This window comes from Micropterus salmoides, unplaced genomic scaffold (assembly GCF_014851395.1).
Source record: "Micropterus salmoides isolate LMB-PRFRI ecotype aquatic unplaced genomic scaffold, ASM1485139v1 Ms_hic_scaffold_10, whole genome shotgun sequence".
Lineage (NCBI taxonomy): Eukaryota > Metazoa > Chordata > Actinopteri > Centrarchiformes > Centrarchidae > Micropterus > Micropterus salmoides.
In genome coordinates, this window is record NW_024040041.1 from 21,113,582 (window position 1) to 21,137,369 (window position 23,788).

At 42.0% G+C, this 23,788-nt stretch overlaps 1 protein-coding gene and 1 long non-coding RNA gene across 2 annotated transcripts; one reads left to right on the forward strand and one right to left on the reverse strand.

Moving 5' to 3' along the window:
• Positions 1-315: 315 nt before the first annotated feature.
• metrnla (meteorin like, glial cell differentiation regulator a) lies at positions 316-6,840 on the reverse strand. Its single transcript, XM_038702229.1, has 4 exons — positions 6,497-6,840; positions 4,366-4,742; positions 1,361-1,420; positions 316-1,216 (listed from the first exon to the last, which is right to left on the reverse strand). The coding sequence occupies exons 1-4, from the start codon at positions 6,592-6,594 to the stop codon at positions 903-905; spliced, it is 849 nt and encodes a 282-aa protein (XP_038558157.1). The 5' UTR covers positions 6,595-6,840; the 3' UTR covers positions 316-902.
• Positions 6,841-9,128: 2,288 nt separating this feature from the next.
• Positions 9,129-13,617, forward strand: LOC119890818. Its single transcript, XR_005442311.1, has 2 exons — positions 9,129-9,416; positions 12,332-13,617. It is a non-coding gene; the product is annotated as an uncharacterized LOC119890818 (long non-coding RNA).
• Positions 13,618-23,788: the final 10,171 nt, after the last annotated feature.

Here is a 23,788-nt window from a genome sequence, read left to right on the forward strand (position 1 = left end):
TCACAATTTCTCACAGCCCAAGGAGAGGTCTTCAAATGTCTGTCAACAGTCTAAAACCCAAAAATATTTAGTTCACAATGATATAAAACAGACAAGAGTAACAAATACTAAGTCATGTTTGGCCTTTTTGATTGAAAAAAAGGCTTAAATGAACAAAATAGCTGATACATTTATTGATCAATTAATTAGCTATATATATAATCCCTCGTAAAACTGTGTCACAAGTCTGAAAACATTCATCTACTAAAGTCAAAATTTGCCCACCGGAGATTTTGTCAATTATTTTACACGTAAACACCATAAATATCAACGCTGTTCCAGGGAATAAAAGCTTTTATTCTCAAGGGCACAAAACAAATGTAGCTTTTTTTGGTTCATTTTCGTTTATTTTTTATTTTATTTTCTAACTGTCAGGCCAGAAAAACAAAAACATGAATTCAGGCATTAAATTGCAAATCATTTTTTTATATAAAATAAAAATAAGAGGCTTTCACTTTTTACATTTCTGTCATAAGAAATAACTTCAGAACTGTACATCAAGCTTTTTACAAAGCAGAGCTTCAAAATATACAATAGTCATTCACATTTTATACACATCAAAAACCAAATGGGGTTTGCTACATTTAAAACCTGCGAGTTCCTTGTCTGCAAGAAAGGCAGTCTGAACACATTCCACGATGCATCACGCTCAACTTTGAGTCCATCCAGCATGCTGCTTGGCTACATTCAGGAGCTCAATGATTCATCTCCAGAGAGTCACAAGACAGCAGGAGAGGAGGGAGGCTCTGCTACAGGGACAGTCCGTCAGTTTCTTTCTCACCCTTAGCTTGAACACTTGGTTCACCTCTCCTCCCCAACCAGTGAGGACTTGTCTTACTTCCAAGTGCGGGCAGGAAACACACTCAGTCAGTGTCCACGTGACAGGGGTTGGTCCCCTGCTGCTGCGCCTCATGATACAACCGCAGGAAGTCTTTGTAACGTGGAGCACATCCCATCCAGGCCTCCCCAAACCTCACCGTCCCTGTAAAGAGGAACTCACCCTCACCAGACCTCACCCCACACTTAAGGGGCATCTTGATGTGGCCAGTCCAGTGGCGTACCCTCACACCTCCAGATACAAAGACCTGGGTCTTCTGTCTGTAGAGGCGGCTGATCTCCACAGTGACAGACGAGTGCTCCTCCTCCTGCTCCACCTTCTTAATGCTGCCCCGTGCCACTGAAAACACCAAGCAGGAAGACAAGATTTAGACACTGGTGATGGCTCCATTTCATACTTCACAGGATGTTTTCATTGGACATTTCTGCACACCATACAGCAGCAGGAAGCCTATAATTCTCCCAAACAGTGTTTTTAACTTACCAAAGTCATTGGTGCAGACTGCTAGAAGCATCTCTGCATCGCTGCAGGGCTGACAGGGTGCTAAGTGAAAATAAAGGGAGAGGGCAGATGAGTTTAGAGCCATAATTTTGGAAAAGCACCACAAACAGAAAAAGTTTCCGATTTCTTTCACACTCCCGCTCTAGCAGAATGATAAAAATCTTGTTGATGAGACACACGTGCATGCGCGCACGCACATGAGCTCTGTGTTTTAACACCAAACAGAGCAGCGAATGCTGCTGATGAAAAAACAACAGTGAAATCACTGCTTATTTAAAAAATGCTTGTGTGTGTTTAATGCTCATAAGGGCTGTTCAGTCAACTTCCCTGCCACAAGAGGAACACCATAACAATCCATGACAAACAAGGGCCAGATGAAAAGGATAAGGAGAGCACAGAGACAAGAAAAGGCTACATCTCTGACCGGAGCTCTGTTAGCACTTAAGCAGGCCTGCTGGGACTGAAACAGTGAACAGTCTCAACTGTAACATCAAGTAGAGATTTTTTTTAACAGCTTTAAAAGTCAAAAATCAAAAAAAAAGGAGGCAGATAAGGAGGAGAAAATCAGCTGGTTACACAAAAGCCTCCTACATTACCATATCATGTCTAGCACAATAAAAGGGAGACAACTAGAGGGCAAATAATTGGGTGTAAGAAACAGTGAAAAGTGATAAATAGCCTCTACCCAGGACTTTAAAAGCCTACCCCAGGCTACATTTCACTTTCGTCTGGTGGCAAGCTGCAACTCAGCCTGCTGACCTCAACAGTGTTTTATAGCAGGAGAAAGGGCCCTAAATGGGAGCAGTCAAGTCAATGATCAGTTGACTCAGGTGGTCCTGCGGCTGGCCTGACCAGAACGCCTTCATTAGCTCTTTACTGCTGTGGTTTTCCTTTGCGGCAAAGTGGCACATGGGCAGGTGGGGAGAGGAGGAGTAGGGGGGCAGAGGGAGGGGTGTCAAGTCAGCAGTGGGCTGAGGGTAGGGCAGTATCCATCCATAAATGCAGAGGAAGAATGATTAAAACTGTTAACTCAGGTGGATTTGGTGGACTGGAAACCACCTTAGTTTACATAGTCATAAATCTGAGCATAAAAAATTATCTAGTTTTGAAATGATGCATAAGGAAAAGTATGGAGCCCATTATCCTGAATTAAGTCCAAAACCAGAGATGTGTGCCCTCTGTCTTTAGGTGCAGGGCTGGAGCTTATTTTTAACTGGCTTGTCTGACATTGACGGTATAAGGGTGAGGGGTGAGAATGTCTTAGGTCAGCTTGTGTAGCAACACGAGGCGATGCCGCATCACTAGAGAGATCAGGGGTCAAACAGCCACAAGTTCGGACGGCTTAAGAACAGCCGGAGAGTCGGTAGACTTCAGAGTGACCGACCTCGCCCAAAGCCCGAGTGCAAAGGCCCTTTGAAGTGAGCCTGCATGCTGCCGTAGAATCAGACAGAGCAACAAGCCGAGGGATAAACCCTGGGGTGTTTTTTTTCTTTCCTCCACAGCAGAGCCGAGCAGGGCTCACATGTCAGACACGAAACAGAGCCACAGGAATGGGCCGAGAGCCGAGTCAGCATCTCTCGCTGGCCCATGCACATGCAGCGCCACTCTGATCAGAACCACTTCACAGAAGCAGAGAGGGATGAGGGATGGGACGAGTGGTAAAGAGAGGGTGGGGGCATGATATAGTGTCCCTGCAACATCTGGGCCCTGATGCATTCCACTGTAATGGAGCACAACTTGCTAATACCACTGTGCACAGACAAAACCACTTCAAACAGCCAGGGAGAGAGACTGAAGATATATGAAGGGGAGAGGAATGAAAAGGAAAATACTAGCATGATAAATAGACAAGAAAGAAGAGGTAGGAAATAGTGAGACAGAGTGGGAGAAAAGGAGAATAATTTAAGTGAGCTGAAAGGCAGGCTGAGGGAGTGACGGCAAGAAAAGAAAGAGTGGGGGGGAAATAAGCCTATATGCTGCTAGAAGTTCCTCCCAACATCTGGTTGGAGATGCATTCCAGCTTGACGGTGAGCAACTCAATCCCAGCACAGCGGGTGAGAGAGAAGAGGAAGGGAGAGGAAAAAAAGGGAAGAAACTGGGAAGAAAAAAAAAAAGAAAAAAAAAAGATGAGAACAAGCAAAAGGAGCAATCAATCCACCGGTTGGGGCTTCAGATGACACGAGACCACTGTCTTTGTGAATCATCCCAGTGCTATCTCAGGCCACATCACAGAACCAGATTATACTGCAGAGCTGAGCAGAGAACACTAATGTGGTCAAAACAACTGCACGCCTCTACATTTAACCCTCTCCCTCTCACCCCCTCTCTGCTGCCAAATAATGACACAGGATGTGGATATGTGAACCCGGAGAGAGCCGTTAAAACAGATGTGGGCCCAATACTGCTCATATTTTGTTTTAGGTAAAGGAAAAAAACACAGTTGCGCAGCTTGAGGCTGTGCAGGTTTGGCAGGTACACAGCATGAAAATAGACGGCTGTTTTTACCAATGGAGGCCCTCTGTTTGGCTGTGCCCCCTCCACACACATAAAACAATTACAGCTTAGAACCAAGTGTGGACAGTTGTGAAATATGAACATTTGATCCTAAAAACACAAGTTCCATAAAGACTTAAAGGCTTCAGATTTTGATGTTTTGATACTCAGTGAGCGTTGGATTTTGACAAGAAATATATTCTCCCAGAACCAAAATGTACAGACAATGCAACCAGAGAAATGGACTTTGGCTTCAGTATTTACAGTGTGCTGGAGCAAATGCAGACTTTCCTACTATTAGAGTCCAACTTAATAAAAGTTTCCACCAGTAGATGGCTGCATTTAGTGCACAGCACACACCACAGGGACAAAGCACAAAGGAAACCACTCTTAATCAAAAGAAAGTCTGCAGACCTTTATTATGGCGACTTAGACAATTATCTACATTCCCACTAATATTGTGAAGTGAAAGCATCATAACAGATGTATCTTACCACCCAGTGGTCCCAGCCTGTTGCTGACCAGCTCATACTGGAACGCTGTGAGCCGGCGGCTGATGTCCATATGCGGGATGGCCTCAATGAAGAGCGCCCCCTCCTGGATACTGAAGCACTGCACCTTCCTCTGAGCTTGGTCCTGTTCACGCAACAGTAACCGCAGCTTGCCATTACGGTCCAGGTAGAAGTTGGTGCCACTGGAGTCCGCGGACGGTCTGATACAGACAGAGAGGCGGGCGGCTGCGGGGGAGACCGTGTTGGGTCGGAGGTTGACAATTATGGCCCCCGTGGGATAGAGCCACTCCAGAGAGCCTTGGGAGCAACGTAAGTACACCTGCTCCACGTCCCTAGCGTGGCCTTCATGAGTCAGGCCGCTGGAAGGAAAGAAAAAGGAAAGACGTCAGCAGACATCAGCCATTAAACACAGGCCTTGTCAAGAATCTCTGAAAAAGTGGACAAAACCCAAGAATGCTTTTTTAGTGGAGATTAAAACTCATTCTGAACCTTTTGTCTTTAATAAAGCATAAAGGGATTATTCAGTGATCTAAAGATGATTTTCTGCTAATTTATAGCCCAGGTTAACTGACCAAGGTGAAGCCCTGTGGCAGACTGAAAGGACATTAGACCGCATTCCTCCTGAAGCATTAAGGGCCGTGTGTGCGCGCAAGACTGGCTGCATGACCAGTCACGAGCCGGAGCAGTCAAAATGACCTCAGCTCCAACACACACTCCCCCCATACCACATTGTTCCTCCCAGAGCTTTGGCAAAATGCGCCACTGGCAGGCTGCCTTTGGGAAGAGTTTGGAAGCAGAAATGGATGAATGGAGGGACACAGGGGCTTCTGGGCAGACAACGGCAGCAACAGTAGCTGGGCCTGCTGCATGCAAGTGCAAATGCAGGTCACGCACCGAACCTCCCCTTGCTTTCAAGCCACCAAAGAGACTGGAAGAGACTTGTCCGGGCAGCACTTCGGACTCTGGCGCCAGCATGACCAAATGACTCCCTCCAGAACTTAATGCCTGGTCAGGGTTTTGAAAACTCCAGGCTGTCAGTTATTCTGTGGCAAAGCCAGAGGCAGGAAGCCATCAGCAGTCCACCAGCATGGGCATGCCAAGCTAGCGGTTTGACTCGGGGGGAGAAACGCCCAGTTTCCTGAAAATGAGATGCTGAAATTCAAATTTGCCATAGATCTAAAGTAACCCATCGCACATGCTGAGCACATGCAGCTGAAGCCCCATAACCAGGCTCTCCTCAGCACGCCTCTAATTAAGTCCTTTCTAACTTCATCACTTCTGCACGCAATTAAAGGAGATTAGTCAAGAGTTTCCCTAATGAACAACAGATTATTGGTTGAGAGCTCAAAGTACTAAATATGGTGTACTCCTCCTGACTGGAGGATGAAAAACAAAACCACACCATTTGAGACACAGTATCTCAAGTGCAAAACAGATTTCAGCACATGTTGGATGGGAGATGCAACTTTTGAGTTAAATGCTGCCTGAGGTTTTAAAAATCTGTAAGACATATTTTTAAAACATAAACCAAACTACTCTGGTCCTTACTCTTGAGACATCTGCACAATGCTAGGAATATTTCTGTATTTTGTTATGGGGGATATTAACCCTTAGAGAAAAAACAAAAAGTATGAGCTAGGTAACATTTCAGAATGACTAAGATATAAATGGCAACATTTGATCATTTTAACATATAATTCAATGTAGCCTATAATTCTGTGCCACTTTTATAATCCACAGTATATATTATTCTAAACAAGAATAAGCACAGCTATATTAAAATGTATTGAAATACCACTTGTTTTCGGTAATAGTGCAATTAGTCATTCATAAATTCAGCCCAAAACTCTCGTGTCTTTTCACGTCCTTTCATATCGCAACAGTAATATACTTTATGAAATTAGGCCAGACATTTGCGCTATATTTGTATTTTTGTTCTCATTTATGGCTCTTTTTCGTTTTTCACTCCGCTGCCTGCTTTCACATCACCGCGCTCTCTGTTGAGTTTCGGTCACAGTCATTACAGGCAGGCTGGAGGACAGAAACTTTCACACGTCGTTGCAAATCACTCTTATCAATCTGACATTTAATGAAACAGGACAGCGAACCTCACCTGCCCTTCCAGCTGCACTGGTCGCTTGAGTATTGGCAGAAAGAAAGCCGACAGAGAAGGAGAAGAGGCAGCAGGGAGGCCAGCATCGGGGCGAGCATGTTTGTCTCGCAGCTCACTTCGCTTCTTCTCGGGTGAAACTATGATCAAATCCGCCGCCGTATTTCCAGCTGCATAGCGTTTCCATGTGCCCCCAGTCCGCTCCGTGCTGCTCCCCGGTGTGTCCTCTTTGAGTCTCGGGTGGTTCAGATTAATAAAGGCGCTTATTCAAACTCGTCCGTAGCGAGTCCGGTGCCGACAGCCCTCCGTAAAATGTGTGCTGAGTTCAGCTCCGACTCCGTTTCTGCGGCTCTGATTGCTCTCCACGTTACACCCCTTCCACGGTTCGTGACATTTGCTGCGTTCAAGTGCTCAGCAGAGGCTCTGATATCTGAGCTTCACTGTATAAAACGATTGTTGTGTAGCATTGGAGTGCTTTTGGCGTTTGGAAATTTGGTAATTGTTTTTTATCCATAGCTATAAACTACTCTGGTATGCAATGGTAGGAAAATGAGATGCATTATTTTTATGAATTTGTTAAAAAAACATATATAGCATATGTGACAAACTTTACAGTTGCATGATATTAAACACATGATGTAGCCTACAATATTTCCTTCTGAACTGGAGTGAAGTGGAAGTAGAAAGCATTGGAGTTTAATTGATTAATGGAAATACCTCAAAATTATACCTAAGTACAATACTTGAGAAAATGGGCTTAATTAATTTTCAACACTGCAGATTACAGTAAAGTATCAACAGAGCAGACAAGTACAGATTTATTCTTGTTGTTTGATTTGTTTTTTTATTTGTAATCATGACAGTTATAACAGTCAAGTATATATGTCAAGTGAGTGTTATTTTTTTTAGATTTACTTGAGATACATTTTTTTCTTCTGTCTTGTGTTTCTCTTGTGATTCCAGAAAAATAACTAGTTTGTGATCTCATCATCACAGGAGAACAAAGTTGTTCTTTTATGCCGAGTGTATCATTATTTTGTGACAAAATATGAGTGGAAAAAATACACTGTGTAATTTAATAATGACAGAAAATGCACATCTTCCTATTATTTATTTATTTATTCACTGAGATGTGTTGAGATGGTTCATCTGACAAACAGCGGGGAAAGTTCCGACAGCACTTGAAGTAAGCATAAAAATCAAAAAATGTTTTTGTAAAGAATAACAAAAAACCCTGCATGCTCACCTTTTTATATTTAGGCGAAACTAAAAATAGCAGTTTTACATATAAAGTAATTAACATTATTCCTTAATCATCACTGGTCTGCAAGAGCCTTTTCAACCAATCAAGTCCTTCCTGCTGTTAGTTATGTCAGGCAACACAAAACGGAAAGGAAGAAAAAGGAAGCAAAATGAGTGACAGCATCTGTTAAATGCCTTCAGAAGACAGTTAATGAATACAGCTTGCTAAGACCACTTTAATATCAGTGCATGGACTGAATTTAGCTGCTATCATTATCACTGCTGGCTGCTTTTTAAAATAAGGAGGATGTGACTAGAACAGCCACCAGACTGAAGTAATATAAAGTTCAACTGTAACCCAGCTGTATTATTGCACATTTTTATTGCATTGTGTAATCGCTTTCAGCAAGTTTACAGAGTGTTGAAATTTAAGTGGCGAGTATTTATGTTTATGTGTTAGAAATACTTACTTTAATAACAACCACATATTTGTAAAGTTGTTGATTCAGTTGTTTGTAAAAATACTCAAATGATTCAAGACAAGCCACTGATAATACATGCTGTAGAAGGTTTACTCACCATCATGGAGTATGTTGACTGTTTTTTTTTATTTTCCGTTGGTTTCTTGACTGAAGAGAAGAACCAACTGAAATAAAAAAAAATTCATGGTTTGGTGCTTGGGTCATGGCCCTGCTGCAAATGTTGGCCACATCAAAAGAATAAATTAATGAATGTCATAAGTATTGGTCAAGTAAACATGTAAAATAATGGTGGTTCAATGCCTAAAATTGTAAATTATTTCACCTTGGCTCCAAGATTTAAATATACAGTATAGTTCATTTACAAGTGGAAATCTGGAAAACCACACAATGCATTCCAGATGGCTCTCAGGCCAAAGAGCTTATTCAAAACACACAAATAATAATCACTATTGATTTTATATAATTAAGTTACTTTGACAATTGATCCATAGGTTACGACACACAAGTCCCGACCAAAATTTGAACATAACACTCCTGAGCTTTAGAGTTTATAATGCAGCTCTGCTTCCGAGTGCAACAAGAACTGCCAGGACTTGCAGAGCAGAGGGGTCCGTTACCACTGGGTGCATCTGTAAACATAAACTACTCATCACTCAAGTCATGGATCCCGGGCTTTTCATATGAAACAAGATGTTTTCTGTGTAGATGGTGTTTGGCATGGGAAAGAAACCTGTCAGACGAGGAAAACCAGAGCAGTTTGTAACTGCTACTTTTCCTCTCTGGTTTCTTTGGACTTGGAATTGGTTGCGGCTGGTTGGTGATGAGCATGTCTTTATTACTAATCCGATGTGTAGGGTACATGTCTAAGCCTGGGATGCATGCCGCAAAAGGGCCCCACAACATATGCAGATAGTTTTTTTGATATTACTCTCCCCCTCCAGTTGAATTGCTCAAACTCTCAGCCATCTTCCAGACTTGTACATTGAGCAACTTTTTAGTATCGTTTGCGTAACCTAGTTAGAGGATTAAAGGTTTGGCTGGTGTGTGTGCTCTTGTTTTTGTGTAGTCCTTGCTGTATTGCAGGCTGTCTGGGAGTTATACACCGCTTGATGAGGTAACAGAACCGTGAGGCATGTCCGAACATGGTGTCTGAGGAACCATCACAAAGACACCTGCACTGTTACACCAGAGCTACACCTGTAAGTGTTTCTAAATGGTGTCTGTGAAATGCACACTTTGTATCCCCAATTCTTTGTTGTAGTCTAAGATTAAAGAGGATTTTATACATTAAAGTCTGTTTACAGGTCTCTATTGCATATGTGCAAAAAGTTGTATAAATCCCTTTGTGGCTCCACAGGAAGCTGCACGAAATCTGATAAACTGCTTGTTATGGCACAGAATAAGATGCCACTGGACACAATAGGATAGACCTACAACCAATCAGAGCAACGAAATGTGTGACATAGAGCAAAGAAGCAAGTCAGGTGATGTATTGTAGAATAAAGAGCAAGCAAGTCCGCAGTTAGAGATGGATGGACGGGTCAAACAAACAAAAGACTTGTCCCGTGTGAAACAAAGTCAACATTGAGATATTTAAAGTTTATAATTAAATAACGTTACGTAGATGGCTGATGTCACATCCAAACCACAAAATTTACCTAAACCTAACCAATTAGTTTTGTTGGCTAAACCCAACCAAACTGCAACCGTTTCACAATGTTAACCACGTGTTTAGCATCATGTGATGTATGTAATGTGACTTACGTAATGTACTTAAAATCCAATACACTTGTCCCTGGTGCTTTCCAACAGTCACAGGTTATAGGAGGCATTGGTAATCGACCTATCCTGTCGTTTAGGTATGAGGACGAGCTTGACATGGTGCTATGCGATAGAAAAACTGAAATCTGTCTGAATGGCAGGGTGCCCAGACACATCTGGTAGAAAAAGGAAAACATGAGCTAGCAGATTAATCTTGTTTCCAGGCTGTAACGCACCCGAATCTCAAACCAAACTGTCAGCGGTCGAGTTGCATCGTGGGTAGGCGCCAGGTTTTGACCAGGAACAAGAATGCATGTGATTAAAAAAAGATGATATCGCTGATTCTACTGTATCAATTTTGATCGTTTTGATCGTTGAATGTAGCACTTCCTGTATTCTAATATTTAGTATGTATACTGACATGTTTTTATAAGCTTATAGCATACACAAAGCTAGAGCACCCACAGTTAGACAATCACCAGAAAAATAATCAACCACCATTTTCATAATCTCAATAGTTTGAAAAAGTTGTTTAAATTTAACAAAGGTGAAGATTTGCAGCTTTCAGAACATTATGGAAAGAATAATTTGGGTTTTAAACTGTCGGCTAGACAAAACAAGCCCTTTGACAATATCACCTTGAATTGTGAAGAGCATTTTCACTATTTTAAAGACAAAACAATTAACAGACAAAATGTAATTAACAGATTAATCTATCATTAAAATAATATGTAGGTGCTGCCCTACTCGCATTCTGGATAAAATGACTAAATATTATATGACTAGGACTCAATGAGAAACAAAGAAACCAAAATCTCTTTCAAGAAGTTTGTGTTTGCCCTCTTGTTGTTATTCCAGTTGCTTGATCACTTGCTGTCAGTGTTTGTTATTTTCTGTCTCACTACAGCTTAAAGGAAGCAGGTTTAGCTCTCACCCACCACTTGTCAGTAGTTTCACTGGTGTTGGGAGGGGCGGGGGGGACAAATCGATGACAGATAGCAGGAGACGGAACAACAGACAGTTAATCATATAGTACAGTGCGCTCCTGTTGTTGCTTTTAAACTTGGCAGAGGACACATGACATTCAACAGAGAAGCAGTGAGGTTCAGTTAAAATGAGAAGATTAGGTGCATTTGGTAATTATGTGTTATGTAGCCTGGGATAGCGAGGTGGAATACAAGTGGAGTTTAGGGAGTCAGAGAGAGGGAGGCTGCTGAAGTCTGGGGGGAAGGGTGGGATTGTTTTTTTTGTCAGGCCTGTTGTCCCAAACTTTTGCTTTTATGCCTGGAGCTTGCCTCCAGGTGAAAAAGCAGTCATAAAGTAGATTAGGCTGCTGACAGGATGTGATTTTTATGTGTGTTTGCGTGTACGTGTGTGTCCCCTCACTGTCCCTTTAACTCTTCTGTTTTTTCCTGAATTGTTTCACTATGGTAAAACAAGAAACTAGGGTGGTCAACGATTAAACAAACCCTTGTTGAGAGAAGTGTTTTTTTTGTAAAACAGCAGACAGTGAACAAAGCCATTGTTCTTCTCTGGGTTTAAAAGAGACAGTTTATTGATCCTGTTAGCTGAGATCTTTAGTTTTGGTGAATGAAAGCTTGTCGCAAGTTAATTTTCAACAACCTTTCCTTCAATGGTAAACGTCCTGTTCTGAGAACCAGTTTGATGAATGCCTAAACCGCTGCTCTTTTTCAGAGCTAGTCTCAACCTGTTCTATTAAGCCCATTATCTCAGGCAGATAAACTGTAAACTCCAGTCACACTTGCATGTCCAATATCTTGTGGTATGCAAAGGCAGATTGGACGGTGCTGATATCATCGACAGGCTGTCTGCCTGTCATCATCCCTCTCTGGCTCCTTTCCAGACTGTCAGAAATGCAGCTGAGCTCAAACCTGCACAGGCCTCTTAGTAAACAGGAAACCTGTCATTTTGAAGTGCCAGCCATATCTGAAAACAGACGTGGTGTTTGTATCTCTTCTGACACCTTGCATGACTTTGTCAGTCTCTTGCTTAAGTAACTTGGTAAATGAACACTGTGTGTATTCCAGCTCTGCAGCCCCATGTGTCTCAGTCATCAGCCCTTGGCAGTGGTTGTATTGCTGGTAGTAAAGTCTATACGTCCAGATAGTGTGGAAATACGTGGGAGGAAGTGACAAATTTGAAGTATGCAGCAACTGGTGCATCTCACTCAAAATTCCCTGAAGTTTTTGCAAGCCAGGGAAGACAAAGCACGTCTTTTGTTTCAGCCCAGATTGTGATGTATAGCTTGTGCGTATGCGCCTCTAAGAGAGGCCAAAGTGGAGAAAGTAAGAAAATGTCATGGTTGTGTTCCTTGTGCTTGTATCTACTGCAGGCCATGTGAGGGGTGGCAGAGGAGATTAGGTGTTGCCAAGGCCTCAACACAGCGACATGCTCAAGTCCACGCTGAATTAGCCCTTCAAGCTGTTCTCAACACCACGCTATCAGCTCCTTCCTATCCCTCTCTCAGCAGCACACAGAAACCTGAGGAACTACAGCGCTGAGGGGTCATAAGAAGAATTTGGGTCAGAGCTCATTTTGACACGGCACTCACCCTAGCAGGTGGGCATCTTTTATGAAAGCAACACAATAAACTCAACTCTGCTCTGCCTTCGGATTTCACAGAGATCAGATATGGATTAGGCTTGCAGATCCAGGTGGTTCTGAGGCTCTAGCATTAACCAACTAGGATGAACTGGCCTGAGTGTGTACTGTTGTCATTGGCTACATGCTGTCATCATGCTGGATTGTTACAGTATGTTGTTACTGTGTGCTGTTGTTGTCTGGTGGTACAGTGTCGTGAAAAGGAATTTCTCCTTGGGGACATAAAGTCTAAATTGAAGGATTAGTCAACAGCAACCCAACATAAAGAACATGACATTGAAAGGGCAGAGGAAGACAGGGACCTGACTCACTAGGGCAGTGGTTCTCAAATTGGGGTTGGGCCCCCCTGGGGGAGCGTAGAACCACTTCAGGGGGGTCGTGGATGTTGAGCGGACCATAACTTAATGCATGAATGTGATTCATGTTGGGACATAAACAACAAGTGCTCTGATGATAGCAAGGGGGGCTGACAGAAAGAGTTTGAGAACCACTGCACTGAGATTGTATTTTTACAGCACCCTTTCTCCAGGACGACTTCCGCTCTCCTGATTAGCTTCACTCATCTGATTCTCATGGCTTCCTGTGGAGAAAGACTGGCCCACGTCCCTCCTTATTCTTCATGGGACTGCGACATGAGAGTTTCCTTGATGGCTACACTCATTCTTCGATTTGCTCGATCAGTCCAGAATGGGAACCACAAAAAGCTTCAGCTATTAGGCTCACTGATGCTGGGTGACAGCCGTGATATAGACTCAGGGACTGTGCGGGTGGGAGGGGAGAGGCAGGAGCGCCTTTCTTTGTTAATTCCCAAGTTCTCTGGCTCGGGGGAGATCAGCTCCTTCTATCTACCCACAGACTCTGGCATCATTCCTGTACAATAATTTGGCTCTAAGTCTCTTGAATGTAGCAGGAGAACATTTAAACATTTGGCTATCCAAAAAATATTGATTTCATATAGGCCGTGCCGATTTTGGTTTCTTGGGAACAAAATAAAAACAGATTTTTATGGAGTTCTGACATTGCAGGGGACATCGTCTGTTTTCAATAAGAGATGCAGTCAACTGCCAGTGCAGATGAGGCTTATTTGCACTCCCTGGGCATTTTCGATAGATGATTGAGGTTATGTGGGTTTGGGCCATTTTGTACATCAAGGAGGAGATCTTTGAGGAGATATCTCTCCTGGCTTTCCCCCGTGTGGTTTTGAGGGTTGACAAGTGAACAAAGAACTGTTACCTACACACACACACGGACTGCTTTTTGAAGCCATATATTAACAAAAGACAGATACTTTCTCACTGGACACACACAGCTGTATTGGTAGAAAGTAACTAAGTACATTTACATTTTGTTGTCTGTTCCAGAGTCTCGACTGAAAACTAAAGGGGACAGAGCGTTTGCAGTCAGGGCCCCGAGGCTCTGGAACAGCCTCGGCTGAGTCAGTGAACTCTTTTAAGTCCCTTCTTAAAACATACTTTTATAGGAGAGCCTTTCCCGATCTTATTTGACTTTATTTTATCCCTTTTATTTTATTGTATTTTACTAATTTTATATTAATTTTTCATGCTCTTATCTTGTTTTTTGTTGTTGTTTACACTTGTTAAAGCACTTTGTAACTTGTTTTTGAAAAGTGCTCTACAAATAAGGATTATTATTATTATTATTATTATTTACCCAAGTACTGTACTTATGTACAATTTATTGTACTTATGTACAATTTATTCTACTGCACTACATTTATGTGGCAGCTTTAGTTACTTTGTAGATTAGCATTTTGCACACGGCACACACTGCCATCTGTGAAGTGTCTTCTAATGAGTTCTACAAGTCTCATTTTCTAAAAACAAGTGAAAAGCCAGTGTGATGAAACGGTTTCAGCCTGTCTCTATAGAAGTCAACTAGTTTTGTGAATTTTATAGAACATTTTCCCTGATTTTGGAGAAGCTATCCATATTCCTTTCTTCATACTTGTTACTTACACTTATTTCTAAAAAGTTCTTGAAACAAGTTAATTTCTAGCAGTTGAAATAATCAAACAAACAAAAAAAAAAAGACTTAGACTTAATAATTAATAAACAATTACTTAGTAAGAGGGAGATTTTTTTTACAGTGCAAAACATAACATGATCATTATATTAAGTTGTTATAATCAGGTCCACCTTTACCAGCATTAACATAAAAATTCTGCTTACATGTTAATGTAAAGGTGATAAAGGTGATAATAAGCCCCTAATCTGTTTTGAATTAAAACACTGACAGCGGTTGCTAAAGAGAATCCTTCTAATTCATTTACATTTATTTACTTGCATTTATTTACTCATAATATTTCTTTACATTTACTTAGTAAAGATTGGACGTAGGACTTTTACTTAAAGGAGTGTATTCACACTGTGGTATTGATACTTTCACCTAAGTATATTATGTTAATATTTCTTTCACCACTCCACAGCTGACAGAGCCAGCCAACAAGCACAGCTCTTCAGTGCAATTCACAATAACAAGCTCTTGTGTTTACACAGGGCAAGAGAACAAGAAAAGGAAATGCAGGAGAGGAGAACAGTTGGCCTATTGTGTCCATCCACATGCAAAGTTTTATATTAGCACATGGTTTGCCCCGGAGAAACAACCAAGAAACTACTTAGAACATAACAATCAGTTACATCTTGATATAAACTAAGCACGATGGCTCTTTATGGAAATTCTGACCCAGCGGTCTGGATCTTGGAGCGCTGACACAGAGGGGTCTTTAAGATCCTCTGGCACCCCGACTGAATGGATCTCATTCTGTCTGTAACGAGCCATGGATTTCAGAAAGCCAGAACACTGTTGGTGGTGTTGTCTGCTCTAAAGGTGACACTCACCTCATCTGCTGATTCACGAGTTGGCAGGTTCGCAGGGAAGGTAGGGGTCAGGGGAAACCATAAAAGGGTCAATAAGGAAGACAAAGAGTTCATGTTTGGGGTTACTCACAGACATTCAGATGTATACATACTAGCAGCAACTGCAGCATCCAACTAGCTATGGTTTCAATCAGGAGTTCTTATTGAGGTTTATTGAGCTTGATGCAGCTACACAGGACATCCTGAAACTTTCCGTCTGCTCTGCTCTACTCTCATGTTCCGCTCCACTGCAGAGCAGTTTTTTTTCTTATGAGAGATCAAGATGCTGCAAGCGGCAATCCAACTGTTTAATGCGTTCAGCTGACAGTAAAGCCATGATGAAAATTAAGCAAGGCTTAGAACTGGAGTGTGGGACTCGCAGTATTTTGCAGTATACCAGAGATTTTAAATCACGTAGCAAACTGTTTATTTAAATGGAAACTGCGCTGTCACGGCCAGATTTCTGATGTTCCAGGTAAAAAAAGAAACTCTGCTTCAAGAGGAAGGATTACAGTCAAAAAAATAAGGTGATTGACGGCATGAACAAACACGGATAACCATTGATTTAGCTTTTCCTCGTTGGAGAGCGCTATGCGAAGAGAAGGGACTGAGGGCAGACATGGATGTCGCTCTACTGCTCTTGGACAGGTTGTATTTGTAAAATATTGGGAGTAGGCGATGCAGCTATTACATTTACTCTACCTAAATAATTGATTATTGTCTGGGAACTGTGGACATTTGTCTGTATTTTTGTAACATAGGCATATGTCATGAGCAGGCGTCGACAGTGTTTGTGTAATTACTCTCACTGCAAGAAGGAGAGACAAAAGCTCCTCATTGCAGGTTTAATAAATAGATTTTTTGCTGTTTGCATTGCAATATTGTCTCCTAGATGATGCTGTTGCACATACAGACATGGACAAAATTGCTGGTACAGAAAGCTAAGGAGAGAGCAGTCTCAGGAGATTAGGAAGAAAATCATAGACAAGCATGTTAAAGGTAAAGACTATAAGACCATCTCCAAGCAGCTTGATGTTCCTGTGACTACAGTTGCACATATTATTCAGAGGTTTAAGGTCCACGGGACTGTAGCTAACCTCCTTGGTTGTGGCCTCAAGAGGAAAATTGATGACAAATCGAAGAGACAGATAATACGAATGGTAACCAAAGAGCCCAGAACAACTTCCACAGACATTAGAGGTGAACTCTAAGGTCAAGGTACATCAGTGTCTGATCGCACCATCCGGTCCAAAGTGGACTTAATGATCTAAATCCTGATCTAAATCCTATTGAACATCTGTGGAAGGAGCTGAAACATGCAGTCTGGAGAAGGCACCCTTTGAACGTGATACAGCTGGAGCAGTTTGTTTATGAGGAGTGGGCCAAAATACCTGTTGACAAGAGCAGAAGTCTCATTGAGAGTTACAGAAATGAATTGATTGCCGTGACTGCCCCAAAAGGTTGTGCAACAAAATATTAAGCTCAGGGTACCATCATTTATGTCCAGGCCAGTTTCATTAATTTGTTTGATTGTGATTCTGTTGAACCACAATTCAAAACCAATATCTCATTTTCAGCAGTAAATGTTCATTAAAATTCTATTTATTATTACTTTTGTCAGTTTCAAGTTATTTTTTTGTCAGGGACCATTGTGGGTTGTTCTTTCTTTTACAGGAAGATACCAACAATTTTGTCCACGTCTGTATATGGTTTCATAATGATTCTTAATCTACTTCATCTTGAAGGTGCATGATGAAATAGACAAACTTCTGAAACTCCCCTGGATGTCAGAGCTGTTTCCTCTTCACAAACTGCCATATGAAGTATGCTTTCTGTTACTTAAAATGATCATGTCAGCTTTGAGCAGAATATTTAAGTGCTTTATTTATTTTGTTCTTCCTGAATCGTGGTGAAGTTGTTTCATCACTATCTCATTACTTCAAAACTGAAACTTTCAGGCATGTTTTAAAGGAAATGCCACTTACTAAAATAATAATAACAGAGTGAAAAGGTAATACACACTCAGCAGACATACTGGTCAACATTTGTTCAAGCTTTTTAAAAATATGTTTTTGAGACTTTACTAGAGTTCTAGCAGGGAGCATGTTGTCCCAGGGTATAAAATGACCACATTTCATCATTATGTTGTTCCTCAGTGCGCTGTAAAGGGATCATCTTTCTGATGAGGAACATGGAAGGAAAAAAAAGTACTGTGGAGCCTAACGATCCTCAGCGCCAAAGTCATTGCTTAATTCCTAAAACTCTCCTTTGTTTATATGGACTCATATCAGAAAAACAATGCGGACATGCCAAGACATGAAGCATGGCGTTATTAAAGGGCATAGAGCAATCCACAAATAACCTGTTAGGTCTCTATCTTTCTGCACTTATCTTGAGGTCATGTCAGCCAGTCAGCCAATAGAGCCTGTGGTGAAATGAAGAGCCATTTTGAGTCGTGCAGGTATCCAGAGAGCTGATGGAAATGGCTTCCTGGGGGATCACTAACTTCTGATGGGAACAGAAAGATATGTACTCACTGTTTTTTTGAATGCTCTCCTTTACACAGGCACATGTAGCGCTTGAATGGTAGTGAACAAAGCTTTTAAATGGGTCTTTGGATGAAATCACCTGCTAGGGCCCCAGCATTATTACACTCTCCCTGAATCAGTCTGAGACTACGGTGAAAGGCTACGTCCACATCAAGAGATTATTTTAAGGTTTAAGCAGGTGGCACTGAGAGCAGAAAAAATATTATATTTTAGTAACCTGGATGAGGTTGAAAGCGGCCGATGTGCTGACTTGAGTGGAACATGGAGGCCGTCACTGCCAGATCAGCTGTGGGATCAGCTGAGGCATCATGGGAGCAAAGTATGGAGGCTGTCCTCTGTGATCTTATTATTGTGCTTTGTGTTCACCCGCCTGGCTAAGTAGCTCAGTGTCTGACACACACACCTTTGGCAGCGCAGGGTTGAATCACCAAGTTGTCTGGCCGGTTTGCATAGATGACACGCACACACACATCTAGAAGACTGATCCAACACCCTCCCATATACTCAAGGCAGACACACTCCACACACACGCAGGGTCATATGCCCCAGTACGCAGACACGCTTAAGCAGGTCAAAATTCATGTGGAGCCACATGTCGAAACAGAAAAGTTATGCTCACAGCGGACCACAGAAAACTCACACTTTGAGAACAAATGTATGATAGAAGTTACACTAATGGCACGTCACAGGCAATCACACTGTGATGTCAGACATAACCTAAATAGCACGTGCCGTGGTAAAATGTGTAGTCATAAATTTGGGAAACCAACTTCACTATACTTTGTATTCAAGTTAACATGTACCCTACAGTGAATACTCAAACTGTCAGAAGAGTTTAGCATGATCTTTTAAAGACACACTCTGCTGTGTGACAGCAGAGTGTGTCTCACTCACCCTCATGTAAAGGAGTTCACGTTGTTGTGCTGCCTGACACCTGTTGAAACACAGGAGACTCCATCATGATGAGACATGCGCCTATGCAGGTGACTCACAACCAGCTGAAAGAGCGCCAGCAGGTGACAGAGACACACAAACACACACACAAACACACACTCCCTCACAAAGAAGGCACAAGCAGAGTGCTGAGTGTGCACATGATTGACTGCATCCAATACATAGCTCACTTATTATTGAGATAAGGGACAAAACATGTCCTACATCAAAAAGTCAAATTTGCATGAAATTATTCATGAAATTATTTTTATACATTTTTAAATTAATTTCATTAGAATTTGTTAAAAAGCAGGCTCTATACTTGGAAAGTACATGTAAGTTAACCTGTCCTCAGCAAGACTTCACAATGTCAAACTGCCAGAAAAAGTGTGTAAAAATGTTACAAATGCATAAACATGAATATCAAGTGAAATTACTGGTTAAAAAAGATATCACAATTAATAAAGTAAACTTTAAAGTATATTTTCCACAAAAAACTGGCCATCAAAGTTGCGTCCTCACTTTTTGTCAACTCCGTCAGATTTTTTTTTTTCCTGAAAAAAATTAGGAAATGTCATGGTGAGCTATTACCCTGAGGACCCCTTTTCCACTTACTGCTATAGTTGGATGCAACCGTAGAACCCTTGGACTGAAAAGTTTACAATTTTATAATATATTTTAAACAAACAATGTTGATATCACTACAGTCACAGCTTTAATATGTCAACAACGTGTTATAATTATGATAATCCTAGTTAAGAATTATGGAATAAATGTTGGCATTTTAGTTTAGGTTATAGAGGTAACTACCAACTGTGGAAAAAACAAAATGGCTCCAGTTTACAAGACAGGGTCAAGATGGAAAAGCATTCCATTTTGTCAACTCCATCAGATGTCCAAGCTGACAGGGTTGACAAGTGCTCCCAAAACCTGTTTATATGTATGGAATAAAGTGGTGTGAGCAAGTAATTCATGAGAACATCACAACAGAGATGTGCTACAGAAGTGTGGTTCAGGGGTGAAAAGTAGTTCCTAGATACCACTTTTTCTATTTAAACAATCACATATGCTAGTTAGCTTGCTAACATTCCCTGTTAATCTCAGGACAGAAGCTGTCTGTGTAAGAGCAGAGAAAGAGAAATAGGCAGTATTAAAAAAAAGAATAGAGAGAAATGGAGAGGCTGTGGAGAGGTCAAGCAGCAGTGAGTAGGTCGTTGATTTTGGGCGGTGTCTGTGCTATGGTGAGGTCTGAATCTGGATTGAAGGGGTTTATAGAGATCATGGTTGGACATTTGCTGGTGGACTTTGATGGCAACTGCTTTTTCCAGAATTTTACTGAGGTACAGATGGTTGGAGATCAGCCGGTAGTTGCTTGCATTCTCCTCTCTCTCTCTTCTCACTAGAAGGAGGAGAGGCAGAGCTGAGGCAGGTGAGTATGGAATACAATGGAATATGTACGAAAAAGAAGAAGAAGTAGTAGTAGTCATCTGGGTTGTTAAAAGAGAAATTTGGACTAATGGAGGAACACACGCAGCTTTTCCAGTGCACTTGCAAAGAGAGGGGTGAGCGGTAGCTGAGCCATTGGTTGCAGTCAGGTTGCAATTCGTAACCCTCATCAATAGATGCCACTAAAACCAAGACTGAACATTTAAACAACTTTACTGAGACTTAATGATATATTATTAGTATCTGATAGTTTTCTTTGATCTTCCAGTGAGCCATTGGAAGGAGTAAGGAAAACCAGTGGAAGGAATCTGGAAACTACATGAAACGTTAGAGCTACACAGTTACAATTAAATATCTTAAAAACTGTTAAACAGTTATTTGTCAACACTGTCACCTGAAGGTTTTTGTCTTTTAAAATATTTACTCTTTGCACTACGAAACTCAAAATCAAGGCTGAAATCAAACCAATCATCATCGACAGCTGCATCAAATCAAACATTGCATCTTATAAGATACAATTTATTATGAATTTTACTCTACAACTAAATCCAGATGGTTAAGGAAACTGAGAAGATATCCACAATATTCATAGCATGATTAAACATGCCTGTGTTTGACACTGTATGCAGGCCAGACTACGAGCAAAGTTAAGCAGCTTTGAGCCCCAGCCATTTCAACCGTATGATCAAAATCCTCAGATATGTCTGCAAACAAAGCCAGCGATTCAGTGGTGGGCTCGCTCTGCACCTCCACCCCGTCCCGCTCTCTTCTCGCCAAGCCTCAGATCCACCAGCAGCCTGGGGAGTTGTACGTCGCACAATGGGCCCTTTGTACGTACTGAGGTAACACCATAATTGTTACAATCTTTCCATTCAGGTGAAAAACACACCCACTTTTGACTCCCAGTGACATTGTGAGAGGTTTGTGGCTTTTCAGCGATGTTGAATTAATCAGATATAATGAAGTAAAACGTGGGTGGCTCACGCACCTGAGGTTGTGGCTGCTGCCTCAATAAGCTCCTGTTTGTATTTTCATGTGAGTCTGTATAAGCCAACGTCCAGACCACAAGCTCTGTAGAGCTGGAGTGACAGATTTAATAACATGCTGATATTTCCACAAGGTGGATCAGTGATCTGTGACGAAAGAACGGTTCACTGGAGAAGTTTAATAATTCCTTGCTGCCAATCTGAAACCCCAAATGAGAAATAATTTTTCCACTTGGATGATATTGCATAAAAGCCGGCCAGTCGAACGACATATAAACAAATGTGCTGAAAAGAGTACATCTATATTTTCTGAGATTAGGTTTCTCGTTTTGGTTTTATTTATTTATTCCATTCCTTCCCTTGACTGTCTCTTATCACGGGGCTTTTTATTTAACGATCGGCTCGTCCTCCCCACGCGTCCGGCACATCCTGGGGAGATAAATCATAACTATGGGCCTGCGTCTGGGAGGGGCCAGTGCGGAGGAAACAGTATGGAAGCCTGGGTGGTTCCAGCTGGTCGGCTTCCAACTTTTAGTTGAGTCTAATGCAGACCTGTGAGGAGCTTTCATCCGTTTAGGAAACATCTGGAATCATCTGCCGGTTGAATGAAAGCGCGCATACGTGTGTGTGTGTGTGTGTGTGTGTGTGTGTGTGTGTGTGTGTGTGGGTGGGTGTGTGTGTGTGTGTGTTTATGTGTCTTCCAGGAGGTTTGCCAGGAATGTTATCATTGTGTTAAGATTAACCTCACTGTCCAGAAAATAAATTAAGGAAATTCACTGGTGAATTGCCAATAGAAGTTTTGGCTTTGACATCATCTCTAGTGAACAAATTCCTGCTGAACATCTAGTAGGCCTAGTTTACGATCAGTCTCCTCCTCATTACTCATGGAAGGGTGGTCCACCACATCACTGTGCCATCACTGTGACATCTGCTGCACTGAGAGAGAAAATAGAAAGAAAAGAATTCATGCTTCATGTACAATCACCCCATTTTCTATGAATGTGTTAAAGAAAAGACTTCAGAATGCTTACAAGGCCTGAATAGTCAAAACCAGTTATAAGTGTGTACTGTTGCTGTTTAACAGAGTGCATCTTGTATGCGGGCAGGTGAGAAGACAAAGCCTGTGCTGGTGCGGCGTGTCTCTCCATGCCCGAGCCGAGACATCAGGCCTGGATGTGTTGACAGAGGCAGGGTCAGGCGTCACACCTGTCGGTAATATCCCTCTTTCAATGCACACGAGGCGTCGTCACCTTAAACACTAAACAACACACATTCGTCGCAACCTCCACCTCACATGCAATACCTGCAGTCTGCACACAAAACATGTCAAGTCTTCCTTCTCGAGACTGTCAAGAACAACAAGTGAAAAACATCATCGGTGTTTGCTGTGTCATTGTGTGGTGAAAACCTCAGAAAATGAGAAACATTTCCCTGTTTTCAGCTTGGCCGCTATGTATTTTGGAGCATATTTAATTTGTTTTTTAAAGCAACAACACAAGAACATGTAATCTTTCTTTTGGAGTTAAAATTTGAAAATCACCACATGGTCAAGTTAAAGCGTTAAGTGGCTTTCACACCACCACAACAACAACATTTAAAAATATCATGCAAACATCTCTTCCTCCATTTCCTCCTCCTTCTCATGTATACAGTGTGTATACGCCCTAAAAGATAACAGTCGGCCCTCTCAGACATTGCAATGCGAACGTTTGTACAGCTGAATTTTACGTGCCATGTCATTAGTTGTAGACTAGGTGTGTAGGGAACAGAGTTGCTGTGCTTGGACCGGGGAGAGGATGTTCAGGTCTGACCGCAACGACACCAGGGGATGTGATTTTTGGGAGAACTGTGGAGGATGTTTTGCCTCCTGTGTGGTGACTCCTGACCCCAACCATCCTCTCCAAACCTGCTTCACCTCTGTCCTATTGTAGCTCTTATGAAATAGCTGAATGTTGTACATACATTTAGTCCACTGGCCCGTAGAAGAGATAACACTGGCTCTATCTCACATCAGAGCAGCCTGCCTCTGTTCTCACAATATGTTTTGTCAGTCATTCGACCCCCCATGTACAATATCTGTCCCATTAGCTTCATCTGCATTGACGCTAAACTTTTCTCTATCCAAATAATCACCTGTCTTTATGACTGCTCTCTTGTCCTGTACACCTTTGCCGGCTGGCTCTCTGATACATCTGTTCATGGGTGTTTTGTCAGCACTGCGTGACTCCCTCGCCTGCTAAGACAACATGGTGTCGTCCTGAGGGTGCACCGTGGCCCCTGTTGATCACACTTCGCTGACTTGCGCTCGTACCGCTTCTCATCTTCCCTAACACACACTGACGTGGCCCTTTGAAGTCATGGGGAGCAACGTGGACCTGGGACTGGCCCAACAAAAGCA

Coding starts and splice junctions, on each gene's coding strand:
- metrnla (XM_038702229.1), bottom strand. CDS start 6,594: ATGCTCGCCCCGATGCTGGCCTCCCTGCTGCCTCTTCTCCTTCTCTGT. Junction 1,421..4,365: donor CAGGCTGGGACCACTGGGTG/GTAAGATACATC, acceptor ATTTTCACTTAG/CACCCTGTCAGCCCTGCAGC. Junction 1,217..1,360: donor AGTCTGCACCAATGACTTTG/GTAAGTTAAAAA, acceptor TGGTGTTTTCAG/TGGCACGGGGCAGCATTAAG.